At 47.7% G+C, this 21,858-nt stretch overlaps 9 protein-coding genes across 9 annotated transcripts; 3 read left to right on the top strand and 6 right to left on the bottom strand.

The window, feature by feature from the left end:
* Positions 1–85: 85 nt before the first annotated feature.
* On the top strand, positions 86–1,267 carry N7455_011393 (aromatic ring-hydroxylating oxygenase subunit alpha; the record flags this gene model as incomplete). The annotated part of the gene is made up of 5 exons (XM_040954465.2): positions 86–172; positions 223–375; positions 432–613; positions 664–1,079; positions 1,143–1,267. 5 exons carry the CDS (start codon positions 86–88, stop codon positions 1,265–1,267), a joined length of 963 nt encoding a protein of 320 aa, XP_040815116.2.
* Positions 1,268–1,592: 325 nt separating this feature from the next.
* On the top strand, positions 1,593–2,789 carry N7455_011392 (putative iron-sulfur cluster-binding protein; the record flags this gene model as incomplete). The annotated part of the gene is made up of 3 exons (XM_040954269.2): positions 1,593–1,844; positions 1,901–2,378; positions 2,431–2,789. 3 exons carry the CDS (start codon positions 1,593–1,595, stop codon positions 2,787–2,789), a joined length of 1,089 nt encoding a protein of 362 aa, XP_040815275.2.
* Positions 2,790–3,536: 747 nt separating this feature from the next.
* N7455_011391 (uncharacterized protein) lies at positions 3,537–5,282 on the bottom strand (the record flags this gene model as incomplete). Its single annotated transcript, XM_040954388.2, has 1 exon — positions 3,537–5,282. One exon carries the CDS (start codon positions 5,280–5,282, stop codon positions 3,537–3,539), a length of 1,746 nt encoding a protein of 581 aa, XP_040815208.2.
* Positions 5,283–7,107: 1,825 nt separating this feature from the next.
* Positions 7,108–7,887, bottom strand: N7455_011390 (polysaccharide lyase; the record flags this gene model as incomplete). The annotated part of the gene is made up of 1 exon (XM_040954278.2): positions 7,108–7,887. One exon carries the CDS (start codon positions 7,885–7,887, stop codon positions 7,108–7,110), a length of 780 nt encoding a protein of 259 aa, XP_040815092.1.
* A 2,382-nt stretch (positions 7,888–10,269) lies between these two features.
* On the top strand, positions 10,270–14,049 carry N7455_011389 (uncharacterized protein; the record flags this gene model as incomplete). Its single annotated transcript, XM_065606650.1, is given in 4 exon segments — positions 10,270–12,012; positions 12,053–13,163; positions 13,218–13,669; positions 13,681–14,049. 4 exon segments carry the CDS (start codon positions 10,270–10,272, stop codon positions 14,047–14,049), a joined length of 3,675 nt encoding a protein of 1,224 aa, XP_065459816.1.
* Positions 14,050–15,232: 1,183 nt separating this feature from the next.
* On the bottom strand, positions 15,233–16,997 carry N7455_011388 (MFS transporter; the record flags this gene model as incomplete). The annotated part of the gene is made up of 2 exons (XM_040954415.2): positions 15,233–15,526; positions 15,585–16,997. The coding sequence occupies 2 exons, from the start codon at positions 16,995–16,997 to the stop codon at positions 15,233–15,235; spliced, it is 1,707 nt and encodes a 568-aa protein (XP_040815185.2).
* A 1,322-nt stretch (positions 16,998–18,319) lies between these two features.
* Positions 18,320–18,714, bottom strand: N7455_011387 (uncharacterized protein; the record flags this gene model as incomplete). Its single annotated transcript, XM_065606649.1, has 2 exons — positions 18,320–18,620; positions 18,677–18,714. The coding sequence occupies 2 exons, from the start codon at positions 18,712–18,714 to the stop codon at positions 18,320–18,322; spliced, it is 339 nt and encodes a 112-aa protein (XP_065459815.1).
* A 62-nt stretch (positions 18,715–18,776) lies between these two features.
* N7455_011386 (uncharacterized protein) lies at positions 18,777–19,180 on the bottom strand (the record flags this gene model as incomplete). Its single annotated transcript, XM_065606648.1, has 2 exons — positions 18,777–18,927; positions 19,026–19,180. The coding sequence occupies 2 exons, from the start codon at positions 19,178–19,180 to the stop codon at positions 18,777–18,779; spliced, it is 306 nt and encodes a 101-aa protein (XP_065459814.1).
* A 382-nt stretch (positions 19,181–19,562) lies between these two features.
* Positions 19,563–21,616, bottom strand: N7455_011385 (signal recognition particle receptor subunit alpha; the record flags this gene model as incomplete). The annotated part of the gene is made up of 3 exons (XM_040954511.2): positions 19,563–20,998; positions 21,048–21,330; positions 21,392–21,616. 3 exons carry the CDS (start codon positions 21,614–21,616, stop codon positions 19,563–19,565), a joined length of 1,944 nt encoding a protein of 647 aa, XP_040815198.2.
* Positions 21,617–21,858: the final 242 nt, after the last annotated feature.

Genomic DNA, 21,858 nt, shown 5'->3' with positions numbered 1-21,858 from the left:
GACTATTTCGCTGTCGCTGTTGCTGTTCACAATTTCAATGGTGCTTATGTGATACTTGAATTTACTCACTAATTTCATCGAAATCATGGCCGAGCTCACCCGCACTTTGCCCGCCTCTTGGTACTGCAGTCAGCCGCTGTACCAGATAGAGCGGCGGGCGGTCTTTCTCAAAGTATGTAGCGCAGTCTGTTGGCAGTTGAAGGAGACTAAGACATGCTCCAGTCTTGGTACTTGCTCGGCCCCGTCACTAGATTCCAGGTTGTGGGCGAACATGTTCCGTACGAAGTTGCGCAACAGCCTGTCTCTGCTGTTCGCACCTCGGGAGACGCTCTGAACCCCGTTGCCGAGGAGCTGAAGGTTGTCTGCACGAAAACTGTACGTATGAGCCAGCTGAAATGTCAAGCTTCTTCTAACAATTTTGCTACTTACAGGGTAAAGAACTGCGCAGCCATCTCACCCCAACTGGACTCCTTTTTTCAACTATCTCCGACGATGCTCCCGGTTTCCATGAATTCTTCCCAGAGCTTGAAGAGCTGCTCGGCAAAGTCGACTTCACTAAGCTGCCGCACCGTCGTAGCATCAGCTATGAAGGCCGGTTCAACTGGAAGACCATGTAATATTCTCTATTATCCTTTTTAATGTGTTAGTATTAACTTTCGTCAGGGTCGACGGATATCAAGAGTGTCTACACTGCCAATACACCCACCCATCCTTTTCCAAATACTACCCGCCAACTTTCTACACTGTGCGCAACAAGCACAATTTTTCACAGCATATCGCAGACCCGAACAAGCCAGATGATGGTCTCTTCCTGTACTTCTTTCCTAACTGCACGCTGAACGTCTATGGCGGTGGCATGTCCTGCTTCAGAGTATGTCCGACCGCTGACCCCCATGTCACCCGAATGGAATTCGATTACTTCCATCTTGAATCTGGGGAAAAGTTCGAGGAATATTTTAAATTCGTGCGTCAAGTTGCTATGGAAGATTTCGAGCTTTGCGAGAAGGCCCAGAGCAATCTAGCCAAGGGAGTCTATCATGAGGGAATTCTCAACCCAAACAAGGAGAATGGCGTGTCTTGTGAGTTGTGGTTTTTTTAAAAATTTGTCTATGCAATAATGCTAATACACATGTCACCTTCAGACTACCAGAGACGAGTATTTGATATGGTCTGCGAACAGCATGAGTTTGACAGGACCGCCAAGAAAGCGAAGAATTCTGGACTGGAGGAGCATGTTTCGCCCTCCATAGTTCAAATGGCAGCGTAGTATTTATTCATGGGAAGATAGTGATCGCTTTTTTGATATGAGATATGAATGTTAATACAATTATATATTAACGCATTGCACAGTACTCACCGTAGGATAAAGGTAACTCCAACCACACAGGATGAAAAATCAGAAGTGACAAGTCATCCGATTGATACCAGGAAATTCCAACCCAATCGGGTAATAAAGGCAGACATCTGCGCTAAATGTGGAGAGTATAATGTGGAGGGGTGACATCTAGCCTTCTTAGCCACAACCTTGAAAATATATCAGTGGCAGATGCCAACCAATTTCTATTCTCCAAAAAAGCAACACGTTATTTATCATGGAGTCTACCGATACAGATTATTTAGCCTCTCCAGCCTCCATCCTCGTGGCCTTGGTGACACTCATCTTTCTACTCCACCGAGCATGGCCTCATTTATCTCAAACTAAAACCGATAAATTCACTGATTCTATTACAATTACCTCCCTAAACAACTCAGACTTGACGGTGTCCAAAGAACCCGAAGTCCCAGAAGGATGGTGGAGCGGTCGGGAAGTCTTCGAGCTCGAACGGCGCGCGCTCTTCAGCCAAGTAATAGAAATGCAAGTATGATATCGCTTGGCGAAATTGCTAACATACAGCTCTAGACATGGCTCTATCTTGCCCACAGCTCCCAGTTTAAAAAGCCCGGCGCGTATCAATCGTTCGACATTGCCGGGTTCCCAGTCTTTCTCATTCGCGGTAAAGACGACAAGATCCGCGCATTTCACAATGTCTGTCGCCATCGTGCCTATACTATTACCAGAAAGGAAACCGGTGCCTCGACTGTTCTTGGTTGTCGGTATCATGGTTGGAGCTATGATACCACTGGGCGACTCGTGAAGGCTCCTCAATTTGATGACGTTCCCGGGTTTGATAAGTCGCAGAATAGTCTGTTTGAGGTCCATACATATACCACTGATCAAGGGATGGTTTTTGTGAATCTAAAGTCTAGTGAGCCCGCTGCATTTGACAGTGAGGTGGCTTCGAGTTTAGGTGAATTTTCGCGCATAGCTGGTCTGAAAGCGAAATCCGCTTGGGTTTCTGGTCAGACTTTGTCGGGGGACTTCAACTGGAAGGTCGGTGGTGAGTAACTAATGTCAAGGATAGTTGGGGTAAATGGCTGACACTTCAATAGCACGGACTCGTCACCTAGATGCCTATACCAGCGAGCTACGTCGCAGAATTTCTGAAGTATCGGCGGCCTCTCCCGTCATGAAGTTTATCAGGTCTATTACGCGGAAGAGCACCCAAGAAGATTGTGCCTTATTTCCTATTACAGTTATGTATTCGCTTCAAGATGAGGATTTATGCCTCGCCCTTTCTTTCTTTCCCGCCTCTGAGTCAAAGACACATATTCGCTACGACCTCTTCGCCCGCTCCTCTGTCAATGAACCAGACATTCAGAAAATCTCCGAAGTATTACAAAGTGCGACGAAGAATTTGATTGGAGATATTGAGCTTGAATATCAATATATCTCGACCAAGCAAGGGTGAGTACTATATGCTACATGAATGTTATGCGCGAGAAGACCTGCTTATAATCCTTTAACTAGATATTCGAGCGAGTTAAATAACATAGGTATGGTCCTTGATGCTCAACTTTCTTTTTCTGTTGCCTAATTCATTTAAGCAGACACTCTTCGAATTTTGAGTCGACTCCAGGAGCACACAAAGCTCGAACGAATCGAAGGGGGGCAGATCCTCCCAGCCATGCACAAACCAGAAGGAAGCACTCTATTCCAAAAGGCCGATCAACGTAAGTACTTTGATTTCTAGTTAGGTCTTACTGTCCTACTAATTTACAACAGTGTGCAAAGAGCTAGACTGTGTTAGCGGTGGATCGCAGAACGGTACTTCACCAAGTGCACTTGACTGGTAGACTTGTCCAGATCTCATCTTTCCTTTTGGGTCAGCCCGTTTATTTAGCAGTTGGTTTGGTGAATTGAGACTGATTAACTGGGATAAGAGATGTTATGCAATATAGAATGATCTATTTCAAGAATATGACACGGAAATAAACTATTCGTAAATTTCTAAATAGGATAAACATACAAACCCAGCAAAAGGTCGACACGAATCGAATCGGAAAATCAAAAACAAACCTAGGAGCTAAACATAAACCACCGCAAAGCCATCAGGCATAAATGAAATAAAAAAATCATATGCAGCAAGCGTGCCCCCATGCTTCATACTACAAGCAACGCCGATCCCTCTACCAGTACCAGGTCGAGACACAACCTCTCAGCTTCGGCGATTCGATCCCCCCCTACGCACATTCTTAGTTACCATATTGCTAGGATCTCTGATACGACCTAGAGTCTGTCTCCCCCCACTGCGAGCAGTAACATGGGTCGGCCTATTCCTCCTAATAGCCTCCGCGCGAACAGCAGCCGACACAGTGCCATCATCATACATTAGGGGTACCTCATGTCGAGAAAGCCTGCGTGTCTGAGGGCTTCTGGGGTAGGTTGCACTATCTCGGGTGCGCGAGCCATCTCGCGAGCTGCTCCGAAGCAGCCGCGTCCCTGTTCCGATACTGTGCATGAGGACAAGCATATCGTTATCTTGTATGAACGCCTTCAGCGCTAGATGCCATTCGCTGCCGGGCCAGAAATTAGGCAGACGGCGGACGAGAGCTTGCATCTTGCGCACCGCGAGGAGCTCCATCACATTCTGCGTGGGTTCTGTGATTCGGCCGTCGGCGAGCTTGCGCTTGTGGGATGCTAGTCCTTCGGCGATCTCGGTGCCGAAGATCTTGCCATATTCATTATCGAATAGCGAGTCTGGGAGATGTGAGAGGATTATGGAGAATATCTCGCCGCTGTGAAGGTACGAGCTTCGAGCCGCGCAGATCAAGGCGTACCCTTGCGGGCCTCCGTCTAATCTTGACTGCATTGGGTCGGATTTCTGGCACAGCCAGTCGATTGCGGCTGGCTCGTCAAAACATGCGGCGTACATCAGCGGGTTCATGTTTTCTGAGTTTCGGACCTCTGCACTGAGCATGGAGAATTTATCGAGCCACTCCATAAAGTCGGCTCCGGCGGGGTTGAAGGCTGCTGCGATGTGCCAGGAGGATTCTAGCTGTCCGCCGAGCTCGTGGAACTGGTGCTCGACGTTGCCGATGTTGATTCCGTGTTGATAGAGTGCTTCCGCCACTAGGACGGGTGCGACAGCGCAGAACTCGTGCATCGCTGCTTCGTGGAAGATCATGCGAAGTTCCTCGATCGGCACAAATCGCGCTTGACGTAGCCTGTTCAGGGCAATCACGAACTGGGAAAATGCACCGACACCGACGAGTGAAAGAAGAATGTGGTTTTCGCGGGTTTCTCTGATATCTCTGGGTTTGGTCAGATGTTGAGGATCCGCATTGCTGACAATGTAGGTGAGCAAATCCATATTGGGACCATTCAGTCCTGCCTCAAGCCAGCTTCTTCCCGATAGATCATATCCATTGGGCGTGACAATGCCAAAATAAACCAGAAACTCTAAGCAGGAAGAGCATTGCATTGCGGCATTGTATGCAGGATGGGTCTTGAATGGATGGTGGTCCGTTTCTCTTGGGAATGTAGTGCAATCCGACAAGTGGCCCACTGCATCTTCATAATTTTCGTAGGATCGGATCAATTCCTTCCATTTGTCGACGGTACCAGGGCGTCTGAACCATTTTTCCACACTTGCTTTGAGAGATCCATTGTGTCTTACGAGTCCATGCATAGCGTGGATCTTCTTTTCCTCCATATATCGAACTCCCACCGAGAAACCAACCATCCTGTCGAATATCATCTCGAGTGCCTTCTGAGGGAGCTGGGCAAGAGGCAACCTGGTGGCCCATTGGATTTGCTGGGCTGCTGATTTCTTGTCGACTTTGCTAGGCCAGGCAACCTGAAGCACACCACCTTTAACGTTTCCACTTTGCAATCGGTCGAAGATGACTCCCCAAACTGCTGGACCCCAAGATTCCAGCATTTCTTCATCGAAGCCGGCCATTATGAATGAATTTGTGAAGGTTTATTGTGAGACTTTTTGAGGTTCGTGGGAATCTATCGAGCTGTTGACATACAGCTAGTTTATATCCTCACCTCTCCAACCCCCATTAACGTCGGTATGTGACAGTTCTCTCTACACTTTTCTTTGACGAAAGAACCAAAGAAGATAAATATAGATTCTTTTGCAGTTATTGGACAAGAAGTAACATGAATTCCTCCCAACAGGGTAGACGAGGACGATTCTAAGAGCACAAATGAACAAAGAGTTGAAGAACCAAACTTCTGTTTTTCTGAAGTGATAGAGTCTAGCACGCTCATATTTATATATTTGAAGTGGAATATTGAGCCCAGCTATGAAGGTCCAGTCTACGGCGAGCCGAGCCCTGGGCCTTAATTCTAAATGCCGAACGGAAAATGAGGGTCACTAACGTTCATTTCTGTGGCATCAAGTAAACATTGAAAAGTTAAAACTTTACTGTTTAACCACATAATTTAAGAATAATGCAAGTCCAATCCCACATTTCTAATGGCCATCAAAGAGGATTGAGGACTAGAAGAAACGTAGGAAACGTGGCTTTGATCAGGTTCGTCTTGAGAACAAAGAGCTTCTTTCACAACCCAGAAGTGACGTTTAAATATTTCGTAGTTTCTACATACAAATTGAAACGAAAGGAGAAAGGCTACCTAATAGTCTAGCTAAACTCCAATTTCAGGACTTAGATTTACTTGCTAGGGGCATTGAAATGTGGGTAAATAGTTATACCAGATAGATGTAGATACACAATCAGCAAGACGAAGATCGGTATCGAATTTGAAAGGAATTTGCCCGCAGATTTGACAAAGAAAGAGCCGTAAGAATGAGGAAGCCATTTTGGACTATGCAGAGAATACTCTCGATAGAGACCTACAGCTGGGATAGCTTATCCTTACGAATATAAGATCAATCAATCTGGATAATCTATTAATAGTATTAAGCTGTATAGGATAGGTGGAGACTCTCGAAAAGCCTAAAAAGTCATAAAGATTTCTGCAAGACATCAATCAAAATTCAAGTAAACACTAAAAATTACCCCCGATCCTGGGGTAATTTTTTATTATTGGTAGTGCATTAGACGTTCTCGTATTTTGCTTCCACTTTGATCTGGACTTTCTCCTCATTCCTGAAATACTTGGCTTTGTATATAATTAGCAACGCTCCGCTCGTACAACATTAACATTTGTGGATTAGTTTCCCCCACTCTGGGGAAATATCATGTTTGCAAGAGAAATTACGGGCTTGTTACTGGCATCCAATAAATCATGCAGAAGAGCCTCTTTCAGGGCCAACACGTTCGGCAAGATTGCCGACCCTTCGATGGGGAGAGTAAGATATTGAAAATTAAAAACTCACAGAAAGCATCTCGGGTCAACATCTAATACTGCGACATAATACAATGCAGGGCAACCGCGATCAGCATACAAACATAAATTATCCAACAAGACGATATTCATGCAGGGTGGATTTTCTAATTTGGACCCCACGCGGCATGGGTCTTCTTCACAGGCGCAAAACAGGGGCCAACGCTATAATATGATTTATTTGTAATTTACGAGAGACTTGTTATTACAAATCAAAGCCACTCGGACTGTGAACATTTATAATTTCCCTTGGGGATTTTTTTCTGCGCCATAGACTCCAAATCGAAGAGCAACTCTAGTATAGATCAAAGACAGGCACATTCAGATTCGGGAGAATTAAACCATAACTCTCCTTCAACTCTAACTAAACATATCCACTGGTCCGTTAATACTACCTCTGACTAAATACAGAATATCCCAAACTCAAATCAACAGTCGCCGGCATCAATCTTAGCCTCAGCCTCAATATCAGCAAGTTTAGTCCCCGCAGCAATCTCATCATACCAAACACTCCTAGTTCCCTGGGATCCCTTCATCTCCTTATCATCATGCCAACCATTCGCATAAAGACCAGCCCGGAACTGGAAAGCCGCATCACCGTCAATGGTAGTAACTAGATCCTTCTCATCCAAAACCTTCTCCCCATCATACCAAACTCTGAAGTATCCGGTCTCATCTGACTCCCACTTCGCCTCAATCTCGACTCGGTGCCATTCACCCGCAGTGACAGTGGCTAGATTGTTGAAACCCTTGACATTCTGCTTGCAGACCGAACCCTGCTTGACACGCGTGTAGAGTTTGTTTCCCTTAAGCGCAACCATGGTCGTCGGCATCCAGTCGTCGCAGCCGCTGTCTGTGAAATCACCGATAAATTGCGCGATGCCGTAGGATTGCACGGGGGAGAATTGCCAGTCGTCTTGCAGTCGGAAGGAGAACCCGTATGCGCCCGCGTCGCCGCGCTTGTAAATGTCATTCTTGACTACTTCCGAGTGGTACCGGCCGGAGTAACTTTTGTCGTAGATCTGGGTCATTTTGAGCGCCGTTTTGCCCTCATACGCTTCATCTGTCACTTGCTTCACAGTGCCCTTGTGTTCTTGATTTATTTTGTTCCAGCCTGAGGTTGTGCCGGAGTTTTTGAAGATTAGGCTCGCCTGAGCAGTCAGGCTGAGTGCCAGCAATGCTGCGACTGAGGGGAGTTTGCCAAGCATGGTAGGGGCAGGTAGAGACAATTGATATGGAGTAGAGTTGGCGGTTGTATCTTTCAACTAGTTACATTCTCGCGAGTTGGGCGGTTTTATACGTACAGATCCGGGCTTCCCTCGGGGGAAGATGAAGAGTGCCGAGTTTCCCATTAGTTTGATTGATGTTCTATCATTGAGTCTTCAAAGATCTATGTTGTAGAGGATTTACTCAAAAGAGAAGTAAGCCAAGGCATCCAAGACGAGCGATCAAGGCCGGATTCGTCTACAACAATACTCCTGATAATCCACTGCGGATAATCTGGTGAGTATCATTGGGCCAATGGCTGGGATTGACATGAAATTTAGATGATTTAATATATAACCCCTGCTTGTGGATCTTCTAGCTCTCGCCACCCGTTGGTCGAAAGGTACTCGGTAACCCTGCACAACGTTACATGGCGTCCAAATTTCTCAGCGGAGATTTGATAGCCATCAACCTTACTTTTATAAGCAAATGGTGTAAGTACAATTAATTCGAGATTCAGTTAACCAAGATGAAGCAATATAAGATGAGTAGAGGTTACTCAGTAACTGAACGATCTCGGAGCCTTGGCAGCCATAACCTTCAGGCAGAAAGTCTTCCTGCTTTTCTCTCCGAGGCTGCTCTTTTCACTTACTTACAATCTACTATATGTCTCAATATCATAGCTCTCTCTCTCTCTCTTTCTTCGTTTTCCTCTCCGTCTCCTTTGTTTCCTGTGTTTTTTTTTCTTGTTCCTATCAAAAATTCCCTCACTCTTATCTTACCTTCCGTATCTTCCCTAACTTAGTTAACAGCTTTTGTGAACAACGAGTTTTTCAGTCACAAAAGAAATAGACCTTTCCAATGAAAGCTTGGACGTGGAGTTATATCGTTATTGAATCGAGCATCCAGACCAGTCCAATCCACACGTGGCTACCGTGGCGAAGGAAAATCCCCGAGAACGCTGGAGTTTTGTGCCCCCACCTTTCGCCGTTTCCTTTGCAATATTAGCCGTGATATCATAGCCGTGCTATCGCTAACGGTGGGGAGAAATGTGAGAGGAGTAACACGTGGATTTCACTTCAACCGACTAGTTGAGTAGTTGCTCTTTTGGTGCTATGTATCCTCCTTCCTGATTGGGCCAATGGTCTAGTTTCAAAATGCAGAGTCAAGCAGATACCCACAGTGGACTCCAGCCAAGCTCAGCCATGGCATTTTGGTTCCCACAATTATTCAGGAATTAAAAGAGGGGATATATCCACAGGATGCTGCAGAAAACTTCAAAATATACTAGATATGCAGTATGCAGTATGCACGGGCGCTTTTCAGCTAGGCAAAATAGGCACGCACTAGGAGATAAGACTCCCCTTCTGATTATGCTGGCAAACAATACTAGCTGATGAAATTATCTGTAAAAATAAAAAATCTAGGACTATGAGCAGGTCTAGGGTATACGAATGTACCAGTACAAGTCTACCTTAGTCACCTGGGCACAGTCATAGTTGGGGGCTGGAATGCACCGGGCAATGGGGCGGAAAATCTAGTGATCGCCTTGCATATATTTTTATGGATTATTATCGCATATCATTGGCCAATTTTGGCTATTCGTATCGTAGGTAACTATCTGACGGCAACGATTGACACGATCAACAGGATCAACAGAATAAGAATAACATTCACTGCGCCTTTCCGAGTACGAGAGAACACTAAGTTTGATACTATAACTATAGAACCCACCATTTAAGGATTAGAGAATCTTCCTCGAATATCAACACATTTACTCCGTACTTTACTCCGTAACTATCTAACGACTTACTCAATAGGGAATTTGGGGGGGGGGGGGATCTTTTGGCCCCAGGGGATCGCTGTTTAGCTGCAGCACACTAATCCAATAATCAACAAAATAATCAATTACGGTCTGATTATTTGTCTAGGGGATCATTTTTACAAACGCCATACTGCATACACAACCTTGGAAGACCACCTGCTGATTTCGGGGCGCCTAAAAGGACGATATCAACCGGTGTGTGCCTATGTTGTGCGGTATTAGATCTACCTAAAATAGTTCTCATTCCAAGCTTCTCTTCTGCTTCATCTTTGCGAACTCCTATGCTTGCAAGAGAAGAGAAAAAAAATAGTTGGTGGGTTCGTTGGTCTTTGTTCTATGCAGCCACAACCGGTACGAACTATTTTCAACAAAGAAACCCATATACTTCGCCTCCACGAGTCTGCTTTCACTGAGATTCCAATCCATAGTATGTTCTAGCGCAACCACCATGTGATTGGGGGGCTTTGAGCAACATCCTGACCTGCTAACAAAGAGCAAGGACGGCCTAAACCGGTCAACAATGCCCCACGAATAGAAATTCAGAACAGGAGTCTAAGATATGAGTTATTGGCTATTACCATCGCCTTCTGGGCCTCGTGATCCTTCAAACCAGAAGACCAAGGCTTTGAAACAAAAGAAACTAGTTTTTCGACCTCTGTCGCTGAAGCTTCGAAGAAAACCCTTCAGTCTCGAAACCAAAGTCACAGCTCTCCGAGGCACTGTTTCAGGTCAATCGAGTCCCACAGTCAATAAAAACATGCAGACAATGCCAGCATACGCGGACACCACCCATGGCCCGTCTGGATCGGCTCCAGGGGCCCCTGCTAAACACATGGCAGCCGCCACTGAAAAGACTCAAGGCCAATCACACCACCTAGGTCTCAAAGAAGAATATATCGCTAGGGGAGTCACCGGGGACACTCGGTCTGCCTCCCCGCGGAAATCTTTGGACACTATGATTGACTTGGAATCACCCCAGGATTCTGAAGCTGATTCTGAAATTTCTCCATTGTCGGACTATCCCCATCCATTGCGTTCGGCTTCCCGCTTGGCCCGCTTCTTCCCAGAGCTATCCTCGCACTTCGCCGTTGTCTCCCCGGTCAGTGCTGATTCCAAAATGGACCGCTCCACGGGGCCCTCTTTTTTCGAACGAGAACTAGAAGAGCGAGTACAGACTTTATATCGAAGCTCTTCGGATGTCGCCCCTGATTCACATGGGGCTGTCGATAACCCGCAGATCACCCTCTCGTCTTTTGTGTCTGATGAGACTTTGGATTGTGCCTCATCATGCTACAGTCATCGCACTTCAGTGACCAGCGTCGGGAGCACGTTCTGGGGAGATGATGGACGACACCCCTACAAAATGGCAGATGCATACTCAATCTATTCCCCCGTCGCCGCGGGGGTCTTCGACGATGCCAATTCCATCTGTCCCTCGCGGCCTTCCTCGATAGTTGCGCCCTACCACCTACACCTTTCAAAACTCGCCCGCCCAATCCCCATCACCAAAAATGCATCGATGAACGATCTCAAGAACAAACCCTTGCCACTAGAGCCATCCTTCGGTCCCAGCTCAGCACCAAGTCACCACGATGACTCCCCCCTTTCGGCAGTTTCACCGCACCTCAGACCAAAGTGGTCAACACAATACTCAAAGAAAGACTCGCGGGCGTCGCTGCAGCACTCCGCCACAGTAAGCCACGGCGACTGGAAACATTCCATGTTACACCAGTTGAATTCCCACCGAGATTCCAAACATCCGTGCAAGACATGCGGACACAGTCAGCATCAGCCGCAGCGCCAGGGTCGACAACGGTCAGATCTGGTGCCCGCTGGTCATCGAGCTCGCCATGTCCCAACGTTATCGCAGGCTACCGAGGAACTTGAAGATGCCCTGGCGGGCCTGGGCGATCAAGATGTGTCTCACAAAACGCTATTGATCCTTGATGGGCCGTTGCAGATCAGCCGCCATAATGGGGACCTGATTGCTACCCGGCCCGCGCCCCTCCCCCCTTCCACCAAGCCTCACTCACAAACCCCGCAAGGGAAGTCCACACTGAAGAACAGTCGGGTCAACACAATTAAATCAATAGGCTCAAGTCCAACCAAAGAACAAGGTCACAAACTCAGTAGGAGAGAAGCGAAAGACAAGCGATCGGGCAGGGATAAGGAGAAGGAGATGGATGAAAAGACCGACGCCAAAAATACTCCAACCTCCAAAGAAACCATCAAAAAGGCAAAATCCAAGAAATCCTTCTCGGCTTTTCGCAAGCAAAGCCCAGCGCCGCGCGATGGAGTTAGAGTCAGCTCCCGGTCGGAAGATTCCCTCCACATGACATTAGAAGCGCATTCTGCCGATCCCCTCGATCTGTCCCCCCACACGCAACAGCCTGTTGCTTCAATTACCTCGTCTACAAACTAATGATCTCCGGAATCCCTTCGATCACGTTGCGGAACAAGCAGTGTTATCGGGTATCCCCGGCCCGGTCGCCATTGAGGGCGTGAAACTAGAGGAGAAGCCCATAGCCTCCAAAACCCGTCAGAGCTGGGCTCTGGTCTCGACTGCCCAGGCGAGCAGCGTCCAACTCACCGAACACATCTATGAACTTCCCGCTACTCCCACGTCACCTTTATCTGAATTCCCTTCTGAGGTCGAGCGCAATGTCCCAGTCAATATCCCTCTCCCCGAAGACATGCCGGTGGATTTGATTCTATCAATCATGCAGAACATCGACTCTCTAGATGACCTTTTCAACTTCGCCCTCGTCAATAAAAAAATCTACATCGCTTTCAAGGGTCGCGAGCTGCCCATGCTGAAAAATGCTCTGTTCAAAATGTCCCCGCCCGCTTGGGAAATGCGCGAGATGAGTCCGCCATGGGAAATGGAGTGGCAGCTACTTATAAATCCGGACTCCCAGGTTCCGGAATACACGCCCACGCTATATCTGCAAAGGTACGCGCAGGATATCTATACCCTTGCTAAGCTGAAGGCATTGATTCTTGCGCGGTGCGCTCCGTTCCTCCGTCGTGATACTATTCGTGGTCTGGCAGGCGTGGATAATACCCGCGCTGAAGAAGTCGACGATGCATTCTGGCGGCTCTGGACCTTCTGTCGGATTTTTGGCAGTGGTAAGGGACGGGAAAATGATATCACTGGCCAAATGGACTGGTTGAAGGGTGGTGTTCAGGCGAAGAATCATTTCACCTCGGCTTCGGTGATGACACAGCCTTTCGGTATGAATAATGTTTTATTTGAACCGCCCGAGGGATTTGGTCGTGGGAATCTTACCGGTTTATCTCAGAAGCAGATGTACGACCTGACGGAGATCTGGACGTGCATGGGTGTTCTGTTGCAGCCGTTACATGGAAAGTGCATTGAAGCTCGCAAGGTCGGCATTTTCGAAGGCATGAATGTCCCAGATGGTGATCTGGCTCGCGAAGAGACTGTTCTCGGTAAGTGAAAGCAACAATCTTGTCTATTTGATCACGGCTAACTCAGAAATACAGAGGAATGGACTTCATACATTCTCACGCTCGGTCTAGGCGCAGTCTTAACACTCAGCTCAGTCTGTCCAGCCGACACCACCGCCGCCACATTCACCAAAGCGAAGTCAATTGGTCTGGCCAAATGGGAAGGAACCGAAACCGAAGCCAGTCGATCATCATTCCTAAAAGAAGCAGTCTCGCGCGCCTATGATCTCCAAGAACGGGCCCTTGACAGCCCAACCGAAATCAGCCCGCAAAAATCAAGCCCTATCGAAAGTGACCGCGAGATCCGTGAGCGCCAAGCCGGATTCGCTTACGAGCTTCGTCGTCGCCGTGAGCGCGGTCCCGATCCAGATCCCAAAGGCCGGTTTTCCTTCTCTGCCGAACGCCCTATGTCGGAGTTCAGCACTATTGTCCATAATCTCAACGGCTCGCTTCGAGATCACCGGCCCATTCCATCTGTGCCTGCGCTCGTTCTTGACAGGTCTTCGACTTCAACGGCTGGGACGGCTCCTCAGACCCCGACTCATCCGTTCGATCCTGCCAATGTCTTTGCTTCGTCGCATACTCCACGCCAGCTATGATTCCTCTGCCTCTGAGGCCGCAGGTTCTAGATCCTGTTGACCGTGCCATTGATATGATGGTTAATGAGCTTGGCTTTAGTACGCAAGATGCTAAGTGGGCTCTTAAGATTACAGATACTGGTGAAGGGATTGATGCTACCGCTGCTGTGCAGTTGCTTCAGCGTCAGCGGAAGAAGAATGAGGGCAATCCCTTTGGTCAAGGTGATACCCTACTGTCAGATGTTATTAAGCGTCAGAAGTCACAGGAATTGGGCTGGCGCTGGGCTTGATATTGTTTTCATTACTTTGTCTTTTTTGTTATTTTTGGCCTACATTCCATTTCCTTCATGCCACTTATCTACGATTTACTGCCACGATCATTATTTGCTATATACCCTTGTTGTTTATCGTTGAATTGAGTTTCTGGATTTCGAATCATTCTCCTAAATCGCTTTCCACTTCAATCTCAAATTGTGCTTGTTGTTGTCTGATTTAATACTAATCTCATCTTCTTAGTATGTATATGAGTATATCATATTCAGTCAATAAATTGAAATGTTTTATCTCCAAAGAGATATCTGTTCCGAATCCACCTCAGTCTAGCTCGGCACTACAAAATAATAGTAGAGGTGGCGAGCCTGGGCATCACAGACTAGAACAGTATGTTGTAGGCGGTCTGATTCCACACCCACTATATTACCCAAATAGGAAGGCGGTATGTTTCTGCCGTAAAGTGAGGTTAAAATGAACTGAACGCAAAGACTTTCGCCCTTCGGGGCATACTGGTCAACTGAAAATATACAGAGAAGATTAGCATGGCCCCTGCACTAGGATGACATGCTCAATCAAAGAGAAGCTACCCATTTTTTTTTAATTCACGCGAGCTCATATAAGATGATAAAGTACCCATAGACGGCTTGGGCTTGTATGTATAGGAGCACACGCCGTCGCCGTTCAACTCTGCGCGCTGGTGCGGTTTTTTTGGAAAGCTATGACTATGTTATCCTAGATTTGATAGAAATTAACACGTCATAATATGTATGCAATATAACGTGACATTTACGGGTTTTATTATGAAAGCACAAAGAATAGAATACCAGAGGCAACAATAAGCTAAACTAGATGTTTTTTATTGCTAGTCTGAGTTAAATTTGGCTGGTCAAGTGAGTGCATCTGAAGGCTGGATGGGAAGTGAGGATTAGGCATGGGTCTTCAAAAGTAGGTAAGTTTGCAAATCCCCCATGAATAGTATTCTTTTTCAGGGCCATAGCAACATCTCCACAAAAAGATCTATCAGGCTCAAGTTGAATCGAACACCCGATTTTGTCTTTCAAAGAATGCAACAGCAATAATCTATCTTAAAGAAACGGGGCTAATGTATATATACAAATGCAAAAGAAAGAAAGGCTGGAACGAAAGCATAATCTCGTCATATCGTCATGTCGGCACATTTTATAGGTCCGTGTATTTTAATCAAACACCATTCGGCTCGTCGTCATCCGACTTGTCTCCATCGTCACTGTCCTCACCCCAGCCCTCTGCTTCAAGTGAACGACCGCGGATGCCGAAGCTCATGATGAAGCCAATAAAGGAGACCGCACCAAAGACTCCGAATGCCAGGGCCTCTCCTTTGGGCTGAATCTTGGCTGTGAGGGAAAACAGTCCTCCCGAGAGGAACGGGCCCACTGCACGTCCAGCTGCGGAGAGAGTCTGTGCAAGACCATTCAAAGCACCTAGAACGGCATGATTAGGTGCCGAGTTTGTGACCTGGAGAAATGATTAGTTTTGATGGACTTCACAGAAAGAGAATATCGGAATTTCTTACCAGAAGCAGAGCGCTGGTCAAACCACCCACGGAGGCGATAGTTTTGATCAGCAACACAAGGCAGAGTTCGATGGCCATGAGGGCCGACTTGCCAGTCAGACCCTCGCTAGCCCTGCTCTTGTACCCAATGAAGGGTAGTAAGATAAACGAGATGACAAATCCAAATAGGCCCGCGCGGTAAGACCATCGATTGCCCATTTTGTCTCGCAGACGGTTGAAGATACAGATTTGGAAAATGATCGTCACAGTTCCAGCAAACCCTTGAGCAAGGCCGATCTCGGACGGGGTGAGTGACCGTCCGGCCGGGGGCTTAGCTTGCGCGAAAATTGGGAAGAGCGAGTTGAAAGAAACATTGCAGAAAGCAAAGATCAGGTATGTCAAGAGAAGTAAGATTGTATCTCGAGTGAATATCTCATCCCAAGAGAGTTCCTCGTGGTGGCCAAGGATGCTTGACACCTCAGACGCAGAGTCTAGGTCACTATCGTGATCCTCGGTCTCTAAATCGCGGCGGCTGTAGGGATATGGCACTGCCTGTGGAACCTCCACGTAGGTCGGATGGCGAGCATTGCCAGTGAACTGCCACAGCCATGTGAACAGGCTGCGCACTTTTTTGCCGATCTTTGGAAGACTGTCTGCGTCTTCAAGGCTCTCTTCCAGGAAAATAGCTGTGAAAACGAAATCCACCAGAAGGACAACAGCGGACAGTATGTTTGGTGCGAGATAAGGATACGGGTTTTTATTGCCAGTAAAAGGGTTCGTCTCAAAAACGAGCAGTCCTCCTAGGAGTGGTCCCGTTATACCTCCAATTCCGTATAATACTGGGAGGTAGGTAAAAGCCTGAGACTGGTTGCTTCGGTCGGTGATTTCTCCGAGGCAGGTGGACACCAACCCCTGGTTGCCATTTACCACACCCATCAACGCCTGCACAACTATAGCTTGTACAAGAGTCTTGCAGAATCCGAATGCAACAAAGCACAGCGCAGTCAGAAATGTGCCAAGCAAGATCACCGGCTTGCGACCAACACGATCCGATAGCCAGCCCCAGAAGTAGTTTGTGCTGAATTGAGCCAGTGCAAAAGCCGATGCAATGCTGCCCACGTATACGCCCACCTGGGTCGGTTCCACTTCGGGGAATGTCGATGCCATGTCCGGGAGGTATGGACTAATCGAGTTCAACGCCGTTTGCTCCGCCAGTGCAATTATCGCTAGCACTGCCATTTGCCTCTTCGGCAGCGGCGATGAAATTCCGGGTAGATCAGCGGTGTCATGGTGGGGATCGTGCGAGCCGTCCGCAGAGGATTCGGACTGGCCTGAGTTAGGTCGCCCACGCGACTTGGGCGGTGGAGTATCGAAGGTCTGGTAATGCTGCGTGGAGGAGCGGCGGTTGAGCGAAGCCCGGTCTGGACCCGTCATTCTGGCGACACACCAGCAAAGGCAAGTCTGATTGAAGTCTTTTCCCAGCTAACCATGCGATTGGGGTCGTGCCGAAAGCCTGATTGTAGACGCAATGCTGTCGTGTGAGAGCTTGATGGTACAGTTGCAAACTGCGCTAGTTGATTGTTTCCCCGATCAATAGAATAGAGGTGTAAATTCAGGTACAAGTGGATGTTCGAGAAACAAAATGTGTGGGGAAGCTTAGGATGGTTGAAGTTGACTGCAAAAGACCGCAAGCCGGAACAGGGAACACCATGATGATGTAAGCGATTCTGCAGATCTATGCTGAGTCAGTTGTTCTAGCCCTGAAGCACCGCAGTAGTCCGGAGTACAGATTATTATTCCTTTGGATTTATCTGCATAGCGCTTGTTTTGCTTATTCCTTATTGGGTTGAAGATTCATAGCCCTTGCATGTGTCGATCTTGTGCTACCATTGTTAGTGGGTGCCGAGACTCAACAAATTATTCCAAGCTAGGTAGACTATGTAGCTGGGTAACTTGATTTCCTACTATAACTATCCCAGATCAAATTACCCATATCATAGTATATTTGCGAATAAAATGAATATAACCGCGCTATAGGTTGAAATACTATGGCAAACCACTTATTCGTCTACTCGCAGATTAAGTGGGCCAGGACTATACAGGCATCATACTGATGTGATTGGTACTGCAGTCTATGTATATATATCACCAACATCCTACCGATAATACAAACCATCACGACTCGAAATATGGCGCTCCTTGCATTATTATATACAATGGCCCTGCACGGAGTATATTATAGTAAAATACTAAATGATGGGAAACCGGGTGCCAAAAACGGCTACTTTTGACGCTATCTCAGGGACTAGACAAAATCCAAGAACGTAGAGCAAACGGGCGAATCTAGTAACCACCCGATTTGGCTCGTTTAACTGCAGGAAGATTCATACATAGTATATAAACAGATAGTTTACTAGGCTATCCTTCTTTATCCCCCAATAAGATTCTCGATAAACAGCGCACTTACTTCCCATACCCTGGTTGATTGTTGTAACCTGGCACCATATGCACCATCTCATTCGTCATGACACTTATCTACCTTTCTTGACGAACCGTGCCCCCGTTAAAAAATATTATGCTCGTCACCGAGACTCCTCAAAAGATCAATTAAGACTTGGGCAAGGCGAAGCGTACCAGAACCTTCTTTTCTCTAGACCGTGACGTCAACGTCTCTGGCGAGATCTCCGAATAATGCCATTAATCGACATGTTTCGAACGCTATCCATTTCTTAACGGCTTCCATCAGCCTTCTGACATTATTCGGATCTTCGAAATACTGGATCATCTAGATTTGAGAATGAAGTATCGGATAAAGATCCATGCAAGTCAGATTTGTTCTCGGTTATAAAGCCACAACCTGCCACGTCTTCCATCAACCAGCCAAGTGGCCGAGCAGTAACTCGACCATCGCATCTTCCTTGGTCTAGTGGTGATGATTTCCGCTTGTCATTAATACCGATAAGCGCGGGAGACCGGGGTTCGATTCCCCGAGGGAGAGATTTCTTTTTGCACTTTTTTGTACCATATTGGTAAATAATTTTCAGTTTTTTTTGGGGTCTGTCCCTTTTTATTAGCTCCAAATCTCCCAAACTGTTCAATCCGATCTTATTCACTCATGGTTGGTAGAGATAATGGCCTCTGAACACGGCATGAAAATCCCGATGCGAACATGTAAGTGGGTCCTTGCCCTAAAAAAGTCTGCCGCCCCATATATCAAAACTGGACCAAATCTTGCACAGGCCGGCTGGCCCAATGGCAAGGCGCTTGACTACGAATCAAGAGATTGCAGGTTCGATCCCTGCGTCGGTCAATCTTTTTGCTTTCCTGGCTTTCTTTTTGTTCTATTGTTGGAGATGGGGTCAAACTGATGTTGTGGTAGGCAATAAGTAGAGTAGAGTGGTTGGTGGGTGGGTGGCGTTTTGAGTTTTTGGGGGTAGTTGATGAGTTGCCTATCACAAGCACAATATTTGAATAATGAGTGACATATGAGATTTATGTTCGGAAATGTGGAATACAGGCATAAGAACAAGGATATTGCCCTGTATAATGAATGGTGCTGGACTGGCATGGAGGACCTGCAAATAGATAGGAAGAGTGTAGTGTATGTACCGTACCATTGGGGAGGCAAAATTGGGAGATATCGCCAAAATGCCAGTACTAGAACAGCTGTATCGATAAATGAAAATCTAAGGGACTGGGAGTTTGACAGCTCTCGATAGTGGAGGTTCCAGGCCAAACAGATCCCCGGTCAGGGTTGCATATCATACAGCACATACCTACTACCCATGAACGACCTTGACAGACTATGTACGGAGTTCAGTTATGTTTGAATTGGTGCTGGCGATGGCATGCGTGGGGACAAATGGGATATTGTATTTTAACCGGGACTCCATTATATGAGACCATAGCAACTTGACTGCAAGGAACAAAGTAGCAAGCAAAGAAATCATATGAAATGTATGTAGCTAAAAAATATCAAATTAGGATATCGTGTCGTCCCTACTTCATCAACAGACTAACAGCCCAGGGAACACTGAGCCCTCGCAGATCTCCATAATGTTGTCCAACGCCCAGGAACACAATGGGGATTCCTGTGGCATGGACCATGCTGACCAGTGTTCCCACCATGTCACCGACAGTGTCGCATTTACTGATAATGAAGCCATCTAAGTTCCTGCCAGTACCAAACGCCTGGTTGAAGTTGCGGGCTTGCATGACACTGTCCGTGCCGACCAGAGCCTCACCAACCATGAAAATCTTGTCTGGGTTAGCAAACTTGGCGAACTTCTCAAGTGAGGACATCAGCCGCTGGTCGTTATGCCGACGGCCGGCAGTGTCGATCAGGACAACATCAAACTTGTTGGCCGCAGCGTAGTCAACTGCATCCTTGGCAACGTTGGCTGCGTCCTTGCCGTAGCCCTTCTGGTAAATCTCTACATCGCCTGCGTTCTCGCGGACACTCAGTTCCTTCAAGCGGTCAGCGTGCACACGGAGTTGCTCCACGGCACCGGAACGGAAAGTATCGCATGCTGCAATAAGAACACGGTACTTGTTCTGGAGCAAGAAGTAGCAGATCTTGCTCAGGTTGGTCGATTTTCCAACGCCGTTGACACCAACGATAGACATGACGTATGGGCGAGGCGCCTGCTGCTTGGTGGTGGGAGCGACCACAGCGTTGATCTCGCGCAGCAAATCCAAGGAAGAAGTCGGCGTCAGGATGTTCCGCAGCGAGGATTCCATGGCCACGTGCAATGCAGCATCAGTACTCTGGAAGTTGCCAGTCTTCTTGCCAATCATCTCACGCTTAACTCCCTCGCAGAGCCGGACAGCAGCTTCGCGGGCGACGTTCTTCTTCAAAAGGTGTTCTTCCATCGCCTTGAGAGGCTTCTCGAGATCAGATTCTGTCAGAACCTTTCCTCCAACAATGTTACGGAAGAAGCCACCAATTGCGTTGAATCCGGAGCCAACGACACCCGACGAAGCAGTGGCCTTCGACTTTTCTGCATCGGCTTGGTCCAAGATGGATTGAACTTCCTCGCCCAACTCCTTCAGCACAAATTGGCCCTTGCCAGTTCGACGACCCCAATCCTCCTCGGAGACAGCCTCCACCGCTGGAGCGGTAGCCTCTCCTTCCTCCGCGGGGGCAGAATAATCGAGGATCTCTCCGTCATCCTCATCTGCCATCCCACTGGCATCCCATCTGCGCATCTTCTTCACAGGGGTCTTGGCAGACTTTCCCTTCCGGACTTCATCACCAGACGATGCGTTGGCGCTAGAGTTGGCAGCCTTGCGGGAGCGTCGGGAACCACGACCTCCAGGTCCGGCTTTCGCTGTAAGAAGATGACCCTGAGGGGTCGAAGATCTAGAAATTTCTGGTGTAGCTGGTGGCGTACCCTCGTCTGAGGTCGCCCCGGCTAGCGCAGCTCTAGGCTGCGCTTTGGGATGGTCAGCATGCGCTTGAAACCGGGGGTTGTCATTCCATACCTTTCACCAGGCCAGGCACCGGTGGCGGCGGTGGGCCTCCATTGTCCGACGAAACAAGCGGGTCTTTCTTTTCACCCGTCTCTGGCACATGTTCCTCTACAAAACCACCAGTGTTGTCTTCAAGTTCCCGAACTTGTTGTTCAAAGTATTGATCGAAGCGATAGGTCTGAATTCTCGCGCGGTTTCCCTTCACCTGGTCCTTGTAGAGATCGATAAAGATTGTCGAAATGTTCTCAAGAAGTTTGTCGATCCAGCCAAGGTGGAGTAGCGATTGGTAGACAGCCTGCATAAACTCAGAGTTAGTCGAAGCAGTGAGGCGCATGCGCGCATGCGACCAGACGTACCACGAAGATCAAATCGAATTCCTTGACTCTCTTCCATTTCAGTGTGTATTTCTCCTTCTTGTATGCCGGCGAGACTCCACCAGCTGTCGTATTCTGGGGCACGACCTTCTCCTCGATAAAGACATCGTTGATCAAGCTGTTGATAACATGTGCGCCCACTGGAGCGTATGCCTTAGACCAGAGCACCACGCCCGAAGTCGTCAATATTTCAAAAGCCTCCAACATTCTGAGTATCTCCGGCAATCGATCGTCAAATGTGAGAAGCAGATAATCAATGTGGGAGGGAAAAATAGCCCGGTGTGACTTGTTGGTGGCGGGACGGGGCGAAGTTGGGGGAGCTCGGAAGCGGATTGGATCTTCAGCCACGTATAAACACTTTCCTCCGCTATCAACCTCGCTTCTTCCCCAAATCCCCGTCACACGATCCGGACAACACGTTCACCACCGAAGTTCCACGTTCCTTACCC

This window comes from Penicillium solitum (genome assembly GCF_028829755.1).
Source record: "Penicillium solitum strain IBT 25940 chromosome Unknown utg000009l_segment0_segment0, whole genome shotgun sequence".
Taxonomy (NCBI): Eukaryota; Fungi; Ascomycota; class Eurotiomycetes; order Eurotiales; family Aspergillaceae; genus Penicillium; species Penicillium solitum.
Note: the sequence above shows the minus strand (reverse complement) of the source record. Positions and strands in the feature narration are given on the sequence as shown.